At 39.4% G+C, this 24,012-nt stretch overlaps 1 protein-coding gene across 1 annotated transcript in view; it reads right to left on the reverse strand.

Annotated features, from left to right (window-relative positions):
* The window catches only part of LAMA1 (laminin subunit alpha 1), a 156,332-nt gene that overhangs the window by 122,462 nt on the left and 9,858 nt on the right, over nucleotides 1-24,012 (reverse strand). Inside the window, exons 2-3 of the mRNA XM_037508821.1 lie at nucleotides 5,644-5,814; nucleotides 5,392-5,504 (exon numbers count right to left, since the gene is read on the reverse strand). Of these exons, the coding sequence (XP_037364718.1) occupies nucleotides 5,392-5,504; nucleotides 5,644-5,814 (284 nt within the window). The remainder of the gene's footprint in view (nucleotides 1-5,391; nucleotides 5,505-5,643; nucleotides 5,815-24,012) is intronic.

Raw genomic sequence — 24,012 nt, forward strand, 5'->3', positions numbered from 1 at the left:
TTAAAATTCTGACTTTTGCATTTTCATTCCAAAGTTGCTCAAAAAACTTAATATAAGCATATTCAGGATCCAGCTGACCCCTGTATAACAAAATTCTGCCCCAGGATTTCAAGATTACCTCTGTTTTAAGTGATTACACTGGCAATTTACTGAGAAGACATTTGTACAGTTATGAAGCAACTGCAAATCCACCCTTCATACTCTGTTTTGTGGGGTTACGACTCTAAAAACCATTTTTCTCCTTTACCAGTTGCTCTCTGTTCATTTATGAGAATGAAGGCACTAGTGTGAAACTAGAAGATCAGTGGAGAGGAGTAGGAAGACTGGTGAGGGAGTCAGGGAAGCTGGAGGGAGGCAGGGAGGCTGAAGGGGCAGCGGGGAAGTTGGAGAGAGGCAGTGGGTTTGGAGGAAGGAAGCTGGAAGGCTGAAGGAGGAAGCATTGCTCCTCTCTGTCTACCTGCTTGTCCTGCTGGTGCTGCCCCAGCATTGGCCCTGCACCCTAACTGCAGCATTTGACTCAAGTAAGTCCCAGCTATCCAGCCCTCTCCAAATGAGCCTTCTCACCTCCTGCTCAGAGGTGCATGAGCCTCCTCTAAACCATTATATGCTATGCCCATTTGCTTCCCTTGGCTCCTCTTCAGTGTTTTCAGTGTTGCTATCTCTGTATCACCTTGGTTTTCCTTTCTCCAACAGGTTAAACTCACACTGGACATATCCTTTAAAGTATCTAGTGCAGTTTCTATTTTTCTGACTAGACCCTGGCTGATACAATATACCAGGTATTTCACAGTGTATTTTTTTTTTTAAGTTTGGCAATATGTACACAACATTGGCTATTGTGAATAGTGCTGCTGTAAACACTGGTGTTCAAGCATCTGTTTGAGTCTCAACTTGAAATTCTTTTAGGTATATAGAAGTGGAATAGATCAGTTGTTAATTCAATCTTTAATAGCTACAGGAACCGCTATACTTTTTCCCACAGTGCTGGGCCATTTTACATTCTCACCAGCAATTTACAATGGTTCTGAATTCTCCACATCCTTATTGATCCTTGTTACTTGCTAATTTTTTGATAGTAGTAATCCTAATGGGTATGAAGTGGTTTCTCAATGTGGGTCAGATTTTCATTTCTCCAGTGACTAATGATGTTGAGCATCATTAGCCCAATGTATTAACTTTTTTTTTTTTTTTTTGGTGGGACCCTCGCCAGCGGCCGGGGAATGAACCTGCGCTGCTGGGGCTGTGGGCAGCCCAGCGCTCAACCGCTGCACCACCAGGGGAGGCCCCCAATATATTAACTTTTAAGTGTGTCTCAGACTAGAAATCCTTGTGCTGTTCTATTGAGAAACTTTACAATAAACAATACATTTTTAATATAATTTGCAGGACCCAGAAGAATGTTGACTATCATAAATTTCAAGATTCATCCAAAATGCATGCTCTTTCTTTTTCTTTCTGAATTATTTCTTTCAAGTTTTCAGTTGTCACAAAAGATCCCTGACTCAATTCAATGGCATAGTTCTAAAGCGTGAGCTCCTAAGTCATTTGGCAGTGAGTTTAGATGATCCACACGAATGTGACTGTTATACTGGTTAATGTGACTCTTCAGCCTCACTTTTCTTAAGGCAAAAAATAATAGTATTTCAATTCTCATGGATTTTTAAAAGAAATAAATTGTTAAGCATCTAAAACTGTAAATTCTAAAATATTGTGAATCAATGTAAGAAATGAATAGCAGCATTATTTTATAGAAGTAAAAACATAAATCTAATCATTCCTCCTGCAATATGTATGTTACTAGAGCGAACACTCTGTAGCTAAATCTTATTGCTAGTCATTCAGCATTTATAGACTTTCTGATAACATGACTTTTATATTTTCTTTAGTTTATCATCAGGTAACCAAACATGTGAGGCTAACAGTGCCATAACTTCAAGAGCTGTTCTCAACTAGAGAATTGACAGGATCAATGTACTTAGCATTTATCAACACAGAAAAAAGTTGACAGGTTTGGTCATAAAACCTCAGGAACTGACATATCTATTAAGTTACAAGAATACATGTACAATATTAACTCGGCATGGTTCTTGATGATATTAAGGTTTATCCAAAATTTTACTTTAGAAACCTAGCTATAAGCTTTTACATATTTACAGGTGTGAAACAAGGTAGCTGCAAGGTTTGCTTGTTAAATGTCATCTTTTAAGCACACCATGAACAAACAAGGGTGAAAGTAGAAAAAGCACTGATTCACACTGCAACTATTATATGGTGCTTTACCTTCATGTCTGGACATGCAAGAGAAGAGAAGAAAACTCTCATTAAAAGGTAACAGGGAAAGAAAATGGGAGAGGGGAAGGGGAAGTAGACGGCTGTGGCCTCTGTCCTCAGGGAGTATAGAATTTAGAGCTGAACTAGTAGCTGACTAAAGTCTGGCTTGACAGGGAAACACACAGATTTTGATAATGGAAAAAAAGTTCTACATGTGTCAATGACACCTGAGAAACATTGGTAAGATGTGGGAAATAAGAGAGAAATTACAAGGGAAAGACAGGACAAGATTCAAATTTAGCTCCTACTAGTGAGACAACCAGCTCTGAGGGAATAGAAGTAGCCAGGATGGCCTATGGTATACTCTGGACAGAAAAATATAAAACTGGAATTTAATCAAGGTTTTAGAGTTGTGTTTAATTTATAGGAAATAGATGGCCTAAAGGAATGTGCTAAATAAAACCATGCTGAAACATGGCTTTCCATATTTCCAATCCAACCAAACCACAATGTCGGGTATTCTATAAAATAACTGGCCTAGTCTATTCAAAAAGTCTGTTCAGTATCATTCAAAAAAAAGTGGAAAACAATTCATATTAGAAGAAATGTAAGAAGCATAACAGGAAACTAGACCTTTGATGCTGATCACCTTGTAATATATAGAGATGCTGAATTATGTTGCAAACTGAAATTTATATAGTGTCAATGTGGCCTCAACAATAAAACAGCATAACATTCAAATACATTGAGTGTTCCTTATTGGATACTAGCTTGAAAAAAAAAAGCAGATAATGGATAAATTTGGAAAATTGGACATGAATGGCAAAATGGTTATTAGCAAGTTACTACTGATTTTGTTAGGGTGGTGCCTATTCAGAAAAAAAGGTATTTATTTTTTTAAGATACAAACTCAGGTATTGATACAATATCATAATGACTGAAATTCACTTCAAAATTGAGTGAATGATGAAACAAACATGGCAAAACCCTTGAATCTTAGGGGGTGAGTCTATGGGGGCTCACTGTATTATACTTTTTATGTATTTGAGAATGTTCATAATAAAAAAGGCTCAAGAAGTCAATAAATCTGAGAAAGACTGACTCAAGTATAAACAAAATACATATTTTTTCCCTACAGAAATCACAGGAAAATTTTTATAGGGTGTAAAAGGAAAATAAATTTTTGAATACTAATTATTTTAAATAATCTTAATTTTGAAGTTTATGCAAAAACACTAGAAATTATCTACAGTTCTATAACTATGTGTATATATTTTTGAAATATACCTTAAATATCTAACACTGATGCCCAATTGTCTCCTCTCCCACCCAACCCTCCCAGACCCTCACCAAAATTCCTCAAAATCAATGCAAGTTAAAGATGAAATCAGTCATGACTTACTGCAAAACAAATAATTGGATAAACTGGAAGTCTATACAAAAATTGTACAGCCATTAATTTAGCCAAATTCTATAATACCACATTCCCAACAATGAAAAAAAAATTTTTCCCCTTAGACAAAAGAAAATAAATTGGAAAAGTGATAGGAAAACCCAACTCTCCTTACAAAAGCATTCTTAACACTGAAATTAAAAAAATAAAAAAATAATAAAAAATAAAGGTCAGGGCAAAAATAGGGCTCATTTCTCTTTATCTTTAGGTGAATTTGAAAATATGAAGGTGCAATATATTAATTCAAAATGTGTAACTGAAAATGATCAGAAAGTATTATTTTACTTACATAATACTATGACACTAAACTTGAAAAAATGTATCTTGAGCTTCACATTTTGCTACCTTACTTCCTATTAGCACTGGAGTCCCTGAATTCCTTAATGTGAATATATAGTCTCGTGTTCTACCTAAATCCAGCATAATTTTAAAATTATTCCCATTCAAGGAAGTATGACTATTCACCTTTAGATCTCTGAGGTTCCTATTTCAACCCTACAGTGCACATTTTAACTATATGTCCCTATTAACTGGCCTTTCACATGACATTGATATGAAAGAGAAGCAGAGAAGAAATAAGGGAGAAGCGGAGCAGAGTAGAAATGAATAAGGATGCCACGGAATTTTTTTTTTTTTTTACCCTGGAGAAATCAGAAATTGTGACAATAGCTGCCATCTCTCTTTTTCCTTCCTTCCGCTCAGATTTCTTTCCTTCTCCTTCCCTTTCCCAGAAATACAGGGGCACCCAGAGACCATATCCTATTTCTCTCCATTCTCCCATGCGGTCTTAAAGCAAAGCAAAAATATGCAGAGGTGGGGAGCCGATGATACTTTGCCTGTCCTAATTCATGCAGAAGCCTCTCTTACCGTAGCGCAGGGCAGCTCATGCTATCTCAGAGCCCTCACCCACAGCATGACGGGGGTAAACATGGTCAAAGGGGTTAACACTTTCCCCTTCTGTCTCCTAGCATATTTTTTATGTAGTACACATACACAATAATTTTGCAACATGATACATTCAAGAAAACACACTGGAAAGGCAGAAAGAAGATACAAGTGTTTTTGTTCCCATCCCGTGTCCAGAGTGTCTCGGCATCCAGCACACAGCCTGGCATTGCGTCCTCAACCAATGTACCTGCCCTGCCCGCACAGCTTCTAAAAACATCCAACCAGGGCCGCCCTGGTGGTGCAAGGGGTTAAGATGCAACCTATGAAGCTGTTCGCAGCCACTGAAGCACCAGTTCGATCCCCGGCCAGGGAGCTACCCACATGGTGCAGCAGACCTCTCCTGACTCGCCCGCTGCTCCCCTCAGCAGTGTATTTCAGTCATTCTGCCTGTTCTGTTCCCCACTCTGTCTCTGGTGAATCCTCTCACTGTACCCCAGTACACCTCTGGCCTGTACCCCAGTTCTCGTATGCATAAATAAATAAATCTTAAAAAAAAAAAATGCAACCACATGGAAGCAATTTCACTCATTTTCTAAGAGACACCTGGGAATGATAATAAATAGGACAAGAAATGGCACCACAGTCTACTTCTATCGCCTAAATTCACCTGGTGGGGAAAGGTGAGACTAGAATATAAACATCAAGAAATGAGACTTTCCTGAAGGCCAGCATAAAACTGTAACTCAGGCATTCTTCACCCTTCTGGCCGCAGCACCCACCTGTCTCAAGTCCAGGGTGATCGTGACCCAGTGAAACACTCTCCCATTCTGAATGCTGGGACTTTGCCACCAGTTGTTGGTGCCGTCTATGGCATTGGATATTGGATGGCGTTCTGCGAAAAGAAAGCAAAAGCATGCATTTCTCTCCACTCTGGTTTTGAAATTTTTAACTTCCAACCTGTGATGCTCATGGAATGGCAGAGAAGAGGGACACCTAGTACAAGCAGGACAATTCCACAGTCATCCACTTGCCTTTGGGGTTCGAGCTGCCGCCGTCGCAGATCCGGCACTGTGCATAGCGCACTGGGCGGCCGGGCACATGCTCCACAAGTTTGCAGAACATCTCAGGCCCTCTCTCTCCACAGGTCGCATTAGTGCTGATGTTGGCGTTGCTGGCAAGATTGAGAATGGCAGGAAACAGGCCTGGAAGTCAAAATGCACCAAATCAGCTCAGTCACTTGAAAGCAAAAGGCTAGAGAATCACTTCAATTTACAGGTGAACCAAAAAGCTTGTAAGTCTGTGCTGAGTGAAAGAAACCTTACACAAAAGAGCATCAAAGGTGATTTCACTTACATGAAATTCCAGGGCAACAAAGCAACTGACTAGCGGTTGTCTAGGGAAGGGCTGACTGTAAAGGGCGAGGGGGAGTTTTCTGGGGTAATGTTATGATCTGTCTTGATACAGCTGGCATTGAACAGGCACATGCAGCTGTGAGAACTCACAGTGTGCACACCCCTGAGATTTGGGGGACCTGTGTATTCCAGCATATGCACATTTTACCTTAAAAATTAAAAAAGTATATATATATATATATGGAAAGATTTAGGAACAAAGTGTACTCAGGCTTTAGCTCATTTTTAAAATGCCTAACAAATTAATCTGTACTGAAGGATAGATGGAGATGGGTATGCAGAGAGAGATGACAAAGAAAGTAAAATTCTCATTGTAGAATCTAGGGAGGAGGTAGATGTCTACTGTACAATTCTTTCCACTTTCCTGATTAAACATGTTCACAAAAAATGTTGCAAAATAGTTTTTATGACAAGTTCAAATGACCCAACCCACATTTGCCAGTAAAATGCAAACAACTTTTGCTAAAAAATAAAGGGGGGTATCCTTTCTCTACCCACTTTGTTCCTCTTGCTTCTGGTAGCACTTACAAGGTCTTTCATTCTCTAGGTACCTACTACAAGGTCTTTCATTCTCTCTCTCTCTCTCTCTTTCTCTCTCTTTCTCTCTCTCTCTTTCTTTCTCTCCCCCTCCCCCCACTGCCTGTTTTCTTTGGTGAATAAAACTTCAGAACACAATGATCTAGCTTAAAATTATTAATTCACTATAAATCTTTTGTTTCAAGTGATTTTTATTTTTAAACAGCTGTCCAAAATATTCAGCAAAATATTTTTGGATGACTGGGAGAAAAGTAAGTGCATTGCATTCTTTAGAGATTTAACTTTCTTTTAGTAAAAGTGGATGATAGCAGTGAAGATTCTATAAAGATCTGGAAATAACAGTGCCCATGTTGTTGAATTCTACATGAACAGACACTGAACTGGGGAGCACTGGGAAGAGGGGGCTTAGCCAAGTGGAACTGTTCTGTTCTGATTTCCTAGAACTTGATCTTTAATGATCACAGAAGATAATATTTTCCTTTTAAAGAACATAGAATCAATATTATTTCTGAAAGATTTCTTTTCTGATGAAATTTTAAATGAGAATAGGTAAAAACTATTCTGCACTATACTCATGGTAAAACAGAAGGAATTTGAGTCCTTGATTTTTATTTTCAAGCTTCTGCCTCAAATTTTCACTAATCTTTTCTATTACAAATATTTTAATAATTTAAATTATAAAATAAAAAGGATTATATTTATAAGGGTTGCTATATTAAAAAATGTATTTATTCAGTAGTCTTTTGTTGGAGACCCCTAAGGCATGCAGTGCTGAGGCAAGGAGAACATCAAAGTCATGGCTAAAAAACTGATCAGCCGGGCCTTCCCGCTGGCGCAGTGTTGAGCTCTGGGCTGCCAAGCTGCCCACAGCCTCTGCAGTGCCGGTTCAATCCCCAGCCACCGGGCGAGGGTCCCACATGGCGTGCAGACCTCTCCTGCCGCGCCCACTGCTCCCCTCAGCAGTGTGTTTCGACAGTCTGCCTGTTCTGCTCCCCGCTCTGGCTCTGGTGAATTCTCTCACCCTCCCGCACTTCTGACTGCACCCAGTGCTTATATAAATAAATAAATAAATCTAAAAAAACCCAAAAAACAAAAACCCATCAGCCCAGGTCAGAGGACAGGCCCGTGTATAGCCAGGGATGTTCTATCTTGTGTTTGTGAAGCTATGTCTAGGGGACAGACTAGATTAGAAAAAGAAACAGAATGACCTGATGGTGCAGAACCTTAGTGGTGAATGTGTGCCCAGGCAAGTCCAAATGCTAAGAGAATACTTCATTGACTAGTAACTAATCCGAGGTGGTGGGGGGAGGCTGCTTGTATCAATAAAAACAAGTTGTGCCAGGCACTCAGGATGCTTGAGCACGAAAGAGAGGCCTTGTGTCCCCTGGTTCCTGCTTACTCTATTTTGTGTCTATCATTTCTTGGTCATTTCTACGGCTCAATCGGATTCCTCTCAACCCTGTTCACTGGAGCTGGTCTCCGACGGTCTTTCATAGACTTTCTATATAAAACAGATCTATCTTTGGGCATTTGGATTGTTTCCAATTGTTACCTATTGTAAGTAAATAGTGCTGCAATAAACAGGGGTACTGATATTCTTTTGAATCAATGTTTTTGTTTCCTCTGGGTAGATCCCTAGCAATGGAATTGCCGGGTCCTATGGTAGCTCCATTTTTAGTAGACTGAGGAACCTCCAGACAGCTTCCCCTAGTGGTTGGACCAGTCTGTTCTCCTACCAGCAATGTAGGAAAGCTCCTTTTTCATCACATCCTCGCCAACATTTGTTGTTGCTTGTTTTTTTGATATGTGCCATTCTTACTGGTGTAAGGTGGTATCTCAATGTGGTTTTAATTTGCATTTCCCTGATTAAAAGGGATGTTGAACATTTTTTCATATGCCTGTTGGCTTTTGCATTTCCTCTTTCTTTGGAGAAATGTCTTTTAAGTTCTTCTGCCCATCTCTTGACTGGATCAAGAAGATGCGGCATATATACATAATGGAATATTATTCAGCAATCAAAAAAGATAAACTCATGCCATTTGCAGCAATGTGGATGGAACTAGAAGGAATTATGCTCAGTGAAATAAGCCAGAAGGAAAAAGAAAAATATCAGATGGTTTCACTTATAGCAGGAATATAGGGAAACCAAATAAGACATCAGTGTGAAAAAATAATAACAGTACAAAACACAACAAAGCAAAAAAGGACAATTATAAACCAGAGACACACTGCAGGGGAAGAGGAGGGAAAGGGATCAGAGGGAGGGAGGGAGGAGCACAGGGGACTGAGGTGATGGTGCATGGGTGCATTAGTGAAGGAAACTCTATGGAGACTACACCTGAGGAGGTGGGGGGAAGCAAATATTGTTTAAAAATGAACAATGATGTAAAAAATAAAAAAGATAATATTAAAAAAAACAGATCTATCTATTAGTAGAATGACCTTATACGGACGTCAATAGCCTTTACCTCTTGATAGAGCACAGTTATTGAATATTTAAATTCTAGAGTACTAGTCTTCGCATTGAAACATAACATAGATTTATCTCATATGCTATATTTAATAAATTTATCTTCATTTTAGCTTAAAGTTGATCATTTTTACCAAATTTCATTAAAGGGAATTAAAAAGACTTTATGACCAGAAAGGCATTACGAGGAAACAGATAAATCATTATGCTTATGCAGGTCACCAAATTATTACTTTTATCAACCAGTAGTTGGACACTTACATTTTATGAAATTATCTAGTTCCTGAAATTACCTGTAATTCTTGGCAGTGGAACTTACACTGCAGGCAGAGCTGATATTTATTCTGTTTAGTTCGGAGATAAATAATAATTTTCTCACCATAATTTTTTTAGCAATCTGGTTCAAAAGTATCATATAAGGTAATAATTTAAAATACAATATGGTTTTAAACCATGGTGTTTCTTCCAAATAGCTAAAATGATGTTTTCCTGACTTCGTGTCATATTTTACGGGTTTAGATTTACAGTACAATCAACTCTATCCATTCCCTTTGAGTCTAGTCAAGCAAGGAAGAGAAACCAAGGTCACAGGAACTGATTTAACAATGCATATCTCTATAAACAAATACTTTACCAGTTAACTTCACAAACGTTCCCGCTTTTTCTTTATTCTCTCTTCCAGTTGTAGGACATCAAGAGAATGCTCCACCTCCTTCCCAGGACTCCCCCAACCCCAACCTGGAGAGCTGCAGTGGCTTTGGGAGGTTGGGGGAGTCAGAGTAGAGGGGGCCTCAAAGGCACAAGTGCACCATACTGACTGCTTCCAGGAGTCTATGCCCTGAGTTACTAAGAAAAAGAAGCTCAAACCTGCTGGTCATAAACTTCACTTATTTTTGGTGATTATATTTTTACTGTAAGAATGGCACCATGTAGTTCTTTGTACCAGATAGGTTTTAAAGAAAACTTCCATATTTTCTCCCCTTGCTGGTATTCTAAATTCATTTTTAATAAAAAGAAAGACAAATTCCTTCACTAGTAGAGCAGGAAAAAGAAACCCTTTATATGGTTCATTTTCATAAACATAGCCTGATTTTCTTTCACTAAAACACAATCTTCTCAGATATGCTAATATTTGAAAAAAGTCACTGACGAGAAAGTATTTGCTACATATTACACTGACTCTCACTTCATAGGTATAGAATAATTATTATTCCTTGTGGCTAAAGACCACATCAATAAGATGAAGGAAAGCTAGAAATAAGCTGTGGAGAAAGCATGTTTTAAGAGGTTTTTTTTTGTTGTTGTTGTTTTTTTTAAGTCCTTCAGGTTGCTGAATCATTTCAAGCACTACTAAAATATTTAAATAAAGGAAAAGTACATGCACTTTGAGTAGGAGGGACAGGGAAATGAAAGGTGAGAAAGGCATTGGGATCGAGAATCTACCAAGAACAAAAGTTTGATTTTGCACATAAAACCAAAGGCTGAGCAAAGGATGAAGAGGACACATATGTGAAACAGTGTTTCCATTACCTAGTCATGCACTAATTGATCAGTTAGACTATATATTTTTGTTGAGAAATATTTACTTTGGTTAGTGCTATGTTTCTGCAATACTAATTGTACTTCTCCCCCTCCCATTCAGGATACACAAAGAAATTCTCTGTCCATGTATTTAACCAGTAGCTAAAGAATTCAGAATGCAAACTTCATCATGCATGAAATAAATACTTTCTCATTCACCAGTAGTTTTCTATTCTTTTTAAATCCTCTTTCTCCATGGCTTGAGTATAATTGGCCTTCTTAGATGCCTTTCATGACCACATTAATCTACTATTTATATTGGGTGAAAATTGCCACAAAGCTAATGGACAGGATTGTGGCTACTGGTAATTATCAACGTTTTCATCAGAGAAAGGTCCGGACAGCCTAGTAATTCATTTTTAGAGGCTTCTGGTATTTCCCAGCAGAAAATATTTTTGCTGCCTTAAAAATGGAGTATCTCGGTCCAACCACTAATGAGCTGTGTGGAGATTCCTCAACCTACTAAAGATAGAGCTTCCATATGATCCAGCAATTCCACCCCTAGGTATTAACCCAAATGACACAGAAACATTAACTCCAAAGGGCACTTGCACCCCTATGTTTATAGCAGCACTATTTACAATAGCTAAGCTATGGAAAAAACCCAAATGCCCAAAAATAGATGACTGGATCAAGAAGATGTGGTACACATACACCATGGAATATTACTCAGCATTCAAAAAAGATAAACACATGCAGCATGTGTTGCAGCAACATGGATGGAGCTAGAAGGGATCATGCTCAGCAAAATAAGTCAGGAAGAAAAAGAAAAATACTGGATGGTCTCACTCATAGCAGGAATCTAGAAAACTTAAATAAGGGACCAGGAAAAAGACTAATTAATACAAAATAAAAATCAAAATCAACAAGCAACTATAAACCAGAGACACACTACAGGGGTGGTGGGGGAGAGGAAGGATTAGGGTCAAAATAAGGGGAGGTTGCAATTGTATGGGCAATAAAAAGAATAAATTCATTTCTCCAAAAAAAAAAAAAAAAAAAAAAAAAGGAGTATCTAGGCCTCCCTGTGGCGCAAGAGGTTAAACACCACACTATGAAGCAATCCACAGCCTCTGCAGCATGAGTTCGATCCCTGGCTGGCCAGGGAGAAACCCACATGGCGCTGCAGACCTCTCCTGTCTCTTCTACTGCTCCCCTTGGCAGTGTACTTCTGTCAATCTACCTGTTCTGTTCCCCACAATGTCTCGGTGAGTCTGCTCACCTCCTTCTACTCTGGCCCGTACCCCAGCTCTGTATGGATAATAAATAAACCTTTAAAAAAATGGGGACATGAGGCTTATTGAAACAATTTCTTCAATATTTCTCAGATGTGATCCAAGACTACAGGGTGTTGATGCATTTGTGAAAGGAAGACGTGAATTTTCCAATGAAGTTTTTTTTTTCTATTTTGAAAAGAAATATTTTTGAGTTCTGCAAATTGTTATATTATACTAATATAACACTAATATATAATATTATACCAATAAATAATTAAAATTAATATGATATTCTGAAAACAAAGTAATTTGCCATTCTTAGCTAAATAATCTGGGGCAATCTTGTCAGATCATTTCCCCACACAATGAAATAAAAATTATGAATCTTTTAACACGTTTGAATAATCTGCCACTTTCTTGAAGTGGATTAAGGAGTTTTTATTTGGAAAAAAATCCAAGTTTCTTATTTAATTGGAGAAATAAGAATTCAATTGGAGAAATAAGAATTTATGTTTTTTTATTTGGGAATTTGTGATTTTTTTAAACATCCAAAACCACTTTGTTCTCCATTTACCCAATGCTCACATCCCTAATCTCACCCATTTACACAACTAAAATTTACACAACTTAACATCTATAAATGTAGTAAAGGCAGCCATATTAGGAATAAAATAGTCTGTTTGCCGCCACCCTCATGGTAATGGTAGTAGCCACATTTGAACAATAAAATAACACCTCTAACAACTACAACTGGTAATAACTGTTGCTGGTAATAATATCAAGATATTCTAATAATATACTATTCCAGATGATTAAATTAAGGTAGTCTAATGACATGAATTTTAGGAGGCTACATGGATTCACATTTAGTAATATATCTATATGAGTTAGAAAAAATGAGTAAGAATATTTAGCTGAGTTCAATTACTTTTAATGAGATCTTAGGTAAAAACCTTCTGCCAGGCACTCTGAGACACTAAGATGAACAGCTGGGGCCTGAGCTAACACTTACCAGTGTGCCACCAGCTCCAGGCTCTCATCAGAGGGACAATACTACCTTGCATGAACAGCTTTTGGTTGGGGCTACTGGACACTGAGCATAAGACAGCTAGCCATTTGTGGTCTTAAAGGCATATTCTTTTTTCCCAATCACCCATTTGTAAGTAAACCTTGTTTTGATTGCACCCTGAGATTGAGCCATGTCTTGCAATGGTGAGCACACAGGTGAGAATGCACAACTGTGTCCATCTCTCCCCAACTCTGCTCTACTTCAGAATCACAGTACCTTAGGGGTAAAAGGGCTCATAGAGACACTAATGTAATCGCTGAGGACATAGACGTTCTGAGAGGTTGAAGTACATAAAGACATATGAGCTCATGGTGGAGCCAGGAGGAGAGTTTCCATTCTACTGCTTCTGTGCATTCGCCAGGGATGTAGGAGAGACATTCCTTCATTCATCCTCTCAGTCAGGCTTTACTGGGCATCCACATGGGTCAGATGTAGACCTAGGGCAAGTAGAACTTCGTTCTACCCTGAGGGAACTCATGGATTAATGAAGTTATTTTCACTTTTTGAAGGAGAGTGAGAGAAGATCCAGGGATGGGGCAGGAATGAGGTCAACAAATGAATGATCTTTGCAAAAAACAAGTGCAGTGATGGGAATGTTGTTTTCAAGTTGGACAAAGGAGCATTGCCTTTGCCTGGAAAGATCGAGATTTGTTTGAAGGAAGCGTGGGGCATGAATCTGAACAGCGCAAAGAGGAAGGGCATTAAAATTGATTTAGAGAGCAACCAGACCCATCACAAAACTTTACAGAGCAGCTCTTCCTATCCATTTTTACTCCTTTTCCTTGTATTGTTCTTTCTGGTCTTGTCTGCAAAACACTGGGTACTCGTAAATTCCTTTAAGTTAAACACACATTTGTAAACATAATCCTCTCTCGTCCTGTAAGTTAACATCCTGATGAGGTGTGTTACCTCAAAAATGAGAAGGAGATAACATTACATTTTTGGTTACTCTGTAATCTGTTTTTTTATGCATTTAGAAACAAGCGGAGCATAGATCTAGGAGTTTGGCCAAAGGGGTCCATAGGTATCACAAAGATCAAGAATCCTTGTAGAGAACGTGATTCCTCTAAAGAGTTGTGAGCTGAGAGCTAAAGGTAGAGATGACTGTGTTAGACGCCTTCCCCCCAACTCTTCCAGGGGCCTCTTTGATCCTTGGACAAAGCCACCAGGACACCTTTGGCTCCAAGTGGATTGTGAAAGTGAGTGAAAGGGGCTCAGGCCAAACCGAGAGTTGCTCCTGGCTCTGGGGAAGGCCGATGTGACTTGACCAGTGGGCCCGGAGCAGCAGCCTCCCGCTCAGGAACACAAAGTGCAAAATGAGTCCTTAATGCCACCTGCTTGCCTGGGTCATGATGCGAGATGCCTTTAAGAAACTATTGAAAACTCTCATAAGATCTTTAACCCCCCCATCCAGGAATAACATCACCCTCAAAATGTAAATTATTGTTTGATTTCTTGTATTTGGTATTCAGCATATTTTCAGGGGCAAGTTCTCTGTGAATGCTGAGGACCGTGGACATATGTGAAAGAAGACAGGAAGGTGTATACTGAAGCTATGTAGAGTGGTGCCTCTTAACCCCTAAAATAAGTTCAGGAGAGTATGTACAAGCTATTGGAAAAGTCATCATAACTCAAACATTTTTCCATAAGGCAATACAAATACCTCTATAATATAAAGTAGATTTATTTGAAAATTAAGAATAAATGAAACTTTCCCCACTTTTACTTCTGATTGATCCACAACTGACCAGTAGCTCCTTGGAATAAAAGTTTCCTTATTTCTCTGCTGCTTTCCCATGAGAAACCAGACACTTTGTGGAGCACGCCATTGAAAGAAATTCTATTTTAAGTTGTTTGTTATAAATTGAAAATCATTGTAATGATACTAAATGCCTTGTTTTCTATGTCAAATACCACTGTTCCCATTATGCTTAGATAGTAAAACTTCAAAGCTAATGCTTAAACATATGAAAGTCTTGCTTAATCTAACACTTGGGAAAGTTTTCTTTGTTTTGTTTTGTTTTTGATTTTAAGGAGGTAACTTAGTCTCTGTAGGCCTAGAGCTCTCAGCCCAGAGAGAAGCACTAAGTAGAGAAAGGCCCCCTTTCACCACTCACCCCCACCCACTAAAGAAAATACTTGATTTTTGGATTAAACCAATTTAATCATTGATGGCTGTTAGTAAAAGAAACCCTTTAAGATATTCTGGAGATTCCAAGGCCCTTTCCAGCACAGTAAAAAAAAAAATAAAATAAAATAAATAAAAAAAGCTGGGGGGGGTGTCATGGGAAGGTGGGGCAGAGGAGGAGAGAGAGAGAATGAGAGAGAGAAAGGGAGAAACAGTGAGGGAGGGAAAAGTCAAACTCTCAGGAGTTTGGCATGTAATACAATTGACTTTTTTCTTCTCATGTGGGAAGATAAAAAGAAGTTTAATCTCAGAAAAGCCAGAGGGAGTGGAGAACAGGCCTTAGCAGGGTTTCTAGAGTTCCATTTCTATAGTAATGGGCTCAAGGTGTCCTTGACAAAGACGTTTTCACTGTAAGATAAATAAGCAAAAGCAATATGAACAAGCTAGACACAAATATTGTTTGTAGAAAATAGAGCCATATCAGGATCTGCCTACTCCTCCCACAAAGGTTTGCTAAATTATATTCCAAGACACTGCAATGTTTGATTCAGCACACAGTTCAGCTGCAGAAAAAAAAATATAATTCATCTAGCCTGAGGTGCTTTTCTCTTTTGTTACCATAAAATTTAAATTGTTACAGGACAGCAATTTAAATATTTTACCTGATGGAAATCATAACTGCACAGAGGCAAAACACTACAGCATCTCAACAAGCATCCATTTTGAAATTTCTTATCATGCCCATTGCTCTGGAAAATCACGGCCCCTCTTCCCTCCTTCCAGATACTTACAGGAGGAAACTCAAAGAAAAGTCTAAAAGCAAGTGAATATTCAGAGTGGTGAATATTGGCAGTCCTGTTGCACTCAAATGTACTTATGTTTTTTATATATTTATAATGTTTTCAATGTTTATGTCACTTGTTTAAATACCTAAAAGTAATTTTACCTTCAAGATCTTAGTTACGCCTTATCCTTTCACCAGGCACTCTGTCCTCTCTTCCATAGATGTGACTTCTTTATGCTTAAAACTCTGGGGCCTCCCTGGGTGGCACAGCGGTTGAGCGCTGGGCTGCGAAGCTGCCCTCAGCCTCTGCAGCGCCAGTTGGATCCCTGACCACCAGGGAGGGTCCCACATGGTGGGACAGACCTCTCCTGCCGCCCCCGCTGCTCCCCTCAGCAGTGTATTTCGTCACTCTGTCTGTTCTATTCCCTGCTCTGGCTCTGGTGAATTCTCTCACCCTCCCGCGCTTCTGGCTGTACCCAGTGCTTGTGTAACTAACTAAATAAATCTTTAAAAAATAAATTAATTTAAAAAAATAAAAATAAAAATAAAACCCTGGCATCCTGTTTAGGACTGTGTCCAGAGCTGCTTCGTGGGTGTGTGACCCTGTAGTTACCACTGGTTTAATGCTGTGCTGAAATGCTCTTGAAATTCTTCATAATTTCAAACTTCCATAATTTATACCAGCTCTTCAAATGATATAACCGGTCTTGGAAGTGCCAGTGGTGGACACTTAATAAGTGTCCACATACCTCTGGTGAAATCATTTAGCATGCAAGAAGCAATATGCATCGCTGTCTGTAGCTAAACATGGGGGCAATGACACCCAGTGTGGCTCGATCCCCTGGATTACACAGCTCCTTTTGTTCCACCACAAATCTAGAGGGACAGCTGACAAACAAAGAAGTCATTTGAGATTATCTTTCACCTTAGAGGCCAATGGTAGACAAATATAGGACTAGAGTAAACACTCCAATCAGAGGAACACAGTGAAATGACTTTGGGGGTGATAATACTGCATTTTTCTCAGTTCCAATTCCTTTGTTTTCTTTCCTGAAGTCTGGCTGGCTCTTTATATAGATATATACATTGGATATAATAGTTTCTCTGTTTTTCAAAGACTTCCATTCCACCTAACCTTATATGCAGTTCATTTTCAGCTTACTTTACATTGTAATGACTTTTATCAAAAATAACCTTCCTCTGTTTTCTTAAACCGAATCTTCTTTTAGTATTTTGGTCTCCATCATAGTAGAGATGTCCAGTTTTCCCTTCTGTAACGGGGATGACTAAGTCTCTGCTTGTTACCCTGAAGGTCAACACGTAGACTAACTTTTGGAATACGTAAGATGCCACATTCCCCACACAGGTGCATTTAGGGAAAATGAGGGGCTCACTCTTCCCAAAAAGTTATCTCTAAAAACAAGAGAAGCAACCTAAATTATAATGCATCATGGATAAACACATATTCTCTAGCCTAAGTGCTCAACACTTCTTGGTTCAGTATTATTAGAGTAATTTAGATAGCGATATAAAATGGCATCACACTTGTGGGAAGTGAATGCAATGGTTTGTGGAATTAGCTGTATCTCAACAGTGGTCAAAATAAAACCTGCATAACTTTAATAAGAATAATGCAAGACCTCCCACATTTTCTGGCAAATCCAGATGAAGCAAGGGACGGTCTTGGCAAAGGTGGAAGCAATGTTACAGTTCCTTGCAGGCATTGTAGGCGGTACACCCAATATAAGGACAGTGCCACAAAGGAAGCTAACATGAGGTACACACTATTAAATAGAGAAAGACACCCCTCGGCATCCACAAATTTGACAACTATGACTTAATTATGCAAAGATATCTAAATGTCATTCTGTCTTTAACTGAGCAAAAAGAGTTCAGAATGAGAGACTGCCGCTCAATTTTTATGTGTACCAGTCACCTGAAGAACAGGCTAAAAACGCAGGTTCTGATTCTTCTCACCTGGGGGTGGGACTGAGATGCTTCATGGCCAAGCACCTTCCAGGGTTCTTGTTTTGAATTCAAGATATTACTGATCTGTGGGTTTTTCCAGCTCCAACACCCTGGGATGGCCAACTCACCTCAGCCTTGGCACGAAGACTGGTGCTTCCTCCAGCAGTTTTCCATTGCTATTTAACTACTCCCTATCCTGCATTCAAGTATTGGAAACTTTTGGCAACTTTTTTTAGAAGGAAGGAGTTGCTTATTATAAAAAGGAAAAATTCAAGGCATCCAAAATGAAAGACCAACATATGAACAAGAACAACTGTGCATCAATGGGGCAAATCTACTAAAGAAAAAGCAGAAGGGTTCAAAGCTACATGGGGGAGTACACCCCAAAGGCGGGGAGTCTCAGCCATTTTCTACTGGGAGGCCACTCACTGGCCTAGATCATCATAAAATGTGTATCCTATAACCATGGGAAATGGTGCTGTTGAAGACATGGTAAAATGCCTATAACAGAATATAAAAAAATTTAAAGAAGGACATTCCACACCACTATCTGATTCCTGACAAAGGGCCCCACCCCCCGTTGTTAAACTCAAGTCCTGCTGGGTGCAGTTACTCTGACTAGGTGTCTAGTCACACAGGCTGCAGGAGAGTTCTCCAGAAGGTGGGAGAGGTGGGTTACTGAGCACTGGGCTGCTCTTGGTACCTTGCATCGGAGCTTTCAAGATAGGGTCATGACCAGTCACATAAGAATTTTCAAGAAAGCCTCTGAGGGCAAAAACTGGGCCACTCACACAGCATGAGGTGTCTTTCTTTCTAGAGAAGAAACATCTTGAGAGGGGTAGGGAAGGTCAAGGTGACCCAGCGCACCACCACATCAGTGCACCTAAGGTCCTCTCTCTCTCTTTACCATTTTTGTAAGTTCTTCCTTATTTTTGTGTCATGATAACACAGGCAGGGGAAATTTACTTCATTTCCACAAGTTAGTAGTGACCACATTAATAATTACTCTCAAATAAACCACATCTATGTATACCTTCACTAACACATTTTCTTTTAGAACAAATGGGTAAAAACCAAATGGCCCATCTAATTACACACTCCATTACAATTCACATGATGGCTTCCCATTCTGAGTAAACTGCAAATCTTTAACCCGCAGGCTGTGAACAGTGAGTTCTAGCAGTTTCGGTTTTCAGGTGCACTCTCCATATTCACCCCTTGCCAGCCCTCCCCCTTCCCCTTAACATCTCAGCACGTACCTGCCTGCTGTCTCCTCTGAGTCTTTGGCTGTCACCCTGTAGAAGTTGGCTGCTGAGGAACCTAATTTCTTTAGAAGGGAACGTTAGCCCTTTACCTTTTGGGATTAGCAACCTGACTGCCGAAGTAGCATTTTTTTAAAGATGTGTTTATTTATACATACAAGAACTAGGGTATAGGCCAGAGGTTTGGGGAGGTAAGAGCATTCACCAGAGACAGAGTGGGGAACAGAACAGACAGGTTGAGTGAAATACACTGCTGAGGGGAGCAGTAGGCGAGACAGGAGCGGTCTACTGTGCCATGTGGGTAGCTCCCTGGCTGGGGATCAAACTCGTGCTGCAGTGGCTGTGGATAGCTTCATAGGTTGCGTCCTAACCCCCTGTGCCACCAGGGAGGCCCTGAAATAGCTCTTTCTTGAGTGGGGCATCTGTTTCCCTCTGGGGACTGCAATTCCACAGTTCTCCTTCACTTTGAAGTGCTGACAATTACTCAATCTGAGAATGTAAACTGAGGCCCAACATCTATTTAAACATAAATGGTGACAGTACAATCTCTGAAATTTACTGTAAGACAGTATAAAGGTCAGTATAAAGACCTTGATAGATTGTATGAGACAGAGCATGTATGAGTGTGTGAGTTACTTAGGTCAAAGTACCCATATGCAGCTGGTATGAAAACCATTGATGCACCTCCTGGGGAGTCAGCTGATATCCCAATCAGGCAGGCTGCCCATGTTCCAGAGACACCCGCCATAATGTCCTGTGATGCGTCGCCATCAATACCAGCATTTTGCTAATTAGCAAGGAGGATATAAGAAATAGGTTATTAGTAAAATTAATGGATTGTGAACAGCATATGAATAATATAAATGGATTCTCATTAGAGATATTCGTGGCAGTCAAGAAATTGATGTAAATTAAAATATGTTAGCAGGACTTCTGACTATGGCAGAGTAAGGAAGTTGACAAATCCCCTTGAAAAAAACAATTGCATAACTAGACAAAATTTCAGGAACCAACTATCTTGGGGCTCTGAGAGTCACCCAAAGACCAACAAAAAATGGGGACACTTGCCTATTATGGAAAGGTGTAGGGTGTCAGGTAAGACCAGTGGAAAAGAGCTGCCTGCAGCCTGGGCTTGCTCCATGCTTGCCCACCCCTCCCCAAAGAGGGGTGGATGAGGACCACAGGGTAAGTGAGCCTCGGAGACTGGAAGGCCCACTTGGTAAGGCAGAGAGTGGAAACACAGGCCCTTAAAGTTGTCATGATAGTATGAACTCGGCAGAAAACAAATATGGGTGCCTAGGCTAGCCTGAGGTTTCCGTTCCAGCAGATCAAGCTTGGATAGCTGGATCTATAAAATATTAGCTAGGGAGATTCCAGAAACACAAGTGGCAATGAAGGGCAAGGTGAGCTCTCCTCATATCTCAGCCTTTTCTTTTGGGAAAAAATAACATACTTAAGAAAAACCTTAACAAAAAAACCCTGATAACCAATAATCTGAAAACTAAAAAGCAGTTTTGAAATGTGCAAATGAATGAAGAGATAGGTGTTTCTCAGCCATAGATAGGGAGACAATACTGTTGGACAGTGATTCATCCCAAATTGAACAATAAATTCTGTCAAATTCCTATCAAAATCCCAGTTGGCTTTATCAGAAATTGACAAGCTGGGGCCTCCCTGGTGGCGCAAGGGGTTAAGCACTGCACAATGAAGCAATCTGTAGCCTCTGCAGCATGAGTTCGATCCCCGGCCGGCCAGGGAGAAACCCATATGGCAAGGGGACCTCTCCTGTCTCACCCGCTGCTCCCCTCTGCAGTGTATTTCAGTCAGTCTGCCTGTTCCGTTCCCCACTCTGTCTGTCTCTCACCCACCCACCCCACCCCTGCATCTCTGGCCTCTGCCCCAGCTCTTATATGCATAAATAAATAAATCTTAAAAAAAAAAAAGAAATTGACAAACTGATTCTAATGGAAATGTAAAGGACCTAGATCTAGTAAAGCAGCTTCAAAAAAATTATCAATGTTGGATGGCTTACACTATTTCAAAACTTATTTTTAAAAGCCGAAGGAGTAAGATAGTGGGGTATTAGCTTAAATATAGACATATAGCTCAATAAAATAAAAAAGTCTACGGATATATAGACTGAAATTTGTGGTGCTTTTGATTTTTGGCTAAATGCCAAGGTAATTCATCTTTTTAATGAATGCTGTTGGGACATGGATACCCACATTCAAACTTATGAACTTACCTATATATGAACTTGCACCCTGACTCCTGACCATACAGAAAAGAAAAGCTAACTAAAAACCCCACAGATATAAATTTAAGACTAGGGCCTCCCCGGTGGCGCAGCGGTTGAGTGCTGGGTTGCGAAGCTGCCCGCGGCCTCTGCGGTGCCTGTTCGATCCCCGGCTGCTCCACGGCCACCAGAAGAGGGTCCCACATGGCGCGCAGACCTCTCCTGCCGCCTGCGGCTCCCCTCAGCAGTGTACTTCGGTCCTTCTGCTTGCTCTGCTCCCCGCTCTGGCTCTGGTGAATTCTCTCATCCTCCCGCGCTTCTGACTGTACCCAGTGCATGTATAAACCAGCCAAACAAACAAATAAATAAATAAAGCATGCCTCTATAAAAAAATAAATAAATAAATAAATAAATAAATGTAAGACCAAGCTGCTAAAATCCTACAGAAAATATAGGGGGAAATCTTTGTGATCCTCCATTAGGAAACACATTCTCAAATATGCCATCAAAAGAACAAATCCACAAAAAAAATAAATAAAATGGACTCATTCAAAATAAAAACCCTTCGGTCATTCAAAATATATCATTAAGAAAATAAGAGACGGGCCTCCCCTGGTGGCACAGCGATTGAGTGCTGGGCTGCAAAGCTGCCCGCAGCGTCTGCAGCGCCAGTTTGATCCCCGGCCACTGGGAACCTCTCCTGCCTCTCCTGCCATGCCCACTGCTCCCCTCAGCAGTGTATTGCGTCAGTCTGCCTGTTCTATTCCCTGCTCTGGCTCTGGTGAATTCTCTCACCCTCCCGCGCTTCTGACTGTACCAGTGCTTGTATAAATAAATAAATCTTAAAAAAAAAAAAAACAAAAAGAAAGAAAATAAGAGACAAGTCAGCCTCAGTCTGAGAGAAAATATTTTCAAATTACAATTTTGGTTAAAAAAAAAAGGCTGCAGCCAGAAGATAGGGCGAGATCTTATAGATCTTATAACTCAATACTTAAAAGATCAAAAAAACTATTACTATTTGGCATAATATTTGAAACATACATATCATTAAAGAATATATATGAATGGCTAATAAACATGGAATATACTCAATGTTGTTAATTATTAAGCAAATGCAAATCAAACCACAAGATATCACTTCATGGTCACTAAAATGTCTATAATCATAAAAAAAGACAACGTATATTGTTGGTAAGGATGTGGAGAAACCAGAATGCTCATTCATGGCTAGAGAAATGTAAACTGGCATAGCTACATTGGAAAAGCTTGACAGGTACTTAAAAATATTTTACTATGCAACCCAGATTCCACTTCCAGGAATTTCACTCAGGAGAAATCAAAACATGTCTATGGGAATCCTCCTATGTGAGTATTTATAGCATTTATCCCTAAAAGCCCTAAAAGTGAAACAATCAAAATGCCAATCAGTTGGGAATGGATAAGCAAAATACTGTATAGTTACACAATGGAATACTACTCAGCACTGAAGTGGAACAAGCTCTACACATGCTACAATATAGATAAATCTAAAAAATATTATGCTAAGTGAAAGAAAATAAATACAAAGACTATGTACTATATGAGTCCATGCATCTGAAATTTCCAGAAAAGACAAATATAGAAGTACAGAAAGCCGATGAGTGGTTGGGCCTGGAGTAAATATGGAAGTGAGGACTGAGTAAAATGAGCATGAGGAAATTTTTTGAAGTCTTGGAAATTTTCTACACCAGCTCATGGTGATGATGTCCAACACTCTACACTTACTGAAAAATCATTGACTGTACACTTCCAAGTGTTATAAATGTATGGTGTATAAATATATCATAGTAAAACTATTAAGGCATGATGTAGATTTTCCTCCCCATTGTTCTTTTGATGGCATATTTGAGAATGTGTTTCCTAATGGAGGATCACAAAGATTTCCCCCTATATTTTCTGTAGGATTTTAGCAGTTTGGTCTTACATTTATTTATTTATTTATTTTTTTTTTTTTTATAGAGGCATGCTTTATTTATTTATTTGTTTGTTTGGCTGGTTTATACAGGGTATAAGTCATGCGAACTATAGCCTACATTCCAAGCTTCTTGGGGCCACCTGACCCCTAAAATATTTACAGCTAAGTGCTTAGGAAGGCTGTTGATTGCCTGATGCTGATTTTGGAATTATTTTAATATTGAATTTGAAATTATATCATTTACAGAAAACTGCCTTTTTTACAAACTTTCAAGGAATGTTTTGACCAAATGAGGCACATCTTATTTTCATCAATTATAATAATTAAAAGTAAACCAACAAAGTTAGAAACCATTACAGACACAGGAAATTTTATGCTCATATTTCTAGAGAGAATAGGCCATTCTTTCATTCAGTAATAAGTGATTTTTATCAGACAAAAATCCATCTGTGAAATAAATTCTGTATGCCTTTGTTCTGTTCCTGAGAAGACTAGGCCAGTTTAGCCCAGAATGCCCGGAGCAGAACAGCTGTTCCCCAACCTAAACAAAGTACCTCAGGGGCTGGCAGGTAGACTTCCTTTCAAACAAACTCTACTTTATATGAAAAGGTAACTACAAGAACTTGTGAACAAATGCCAACAAGTTTGAAGCCATTCACAATAGAGTATTCTGAAGTCACAATCTTTAAAAAGAAAACCCCAGACGGTAGAAATGTAGGGGGTTCACCACAATTTTGTTTGGGGTGATACTTTTACAGCAAGAATTGGCATTATATTGGTAT

The sequence above is a fragment of the Talpa occidentalis genome, unplaced genomic scaffold (assembly GCF_014898055.3).
Source record: "Talpa occidentalis isolate TD23 unplaced genomic scaffold, MPIMG_talOcc4v2.1 talOcc4.13, whole genome shotgun sequence".
Taxonomy (NCBI): domain Eukaryota; kingdom Metazoa; phylum Chordata; class Mammalia; order Eulipotyphla; family Talpidae; genus Talpa; species Talpa occidentalis.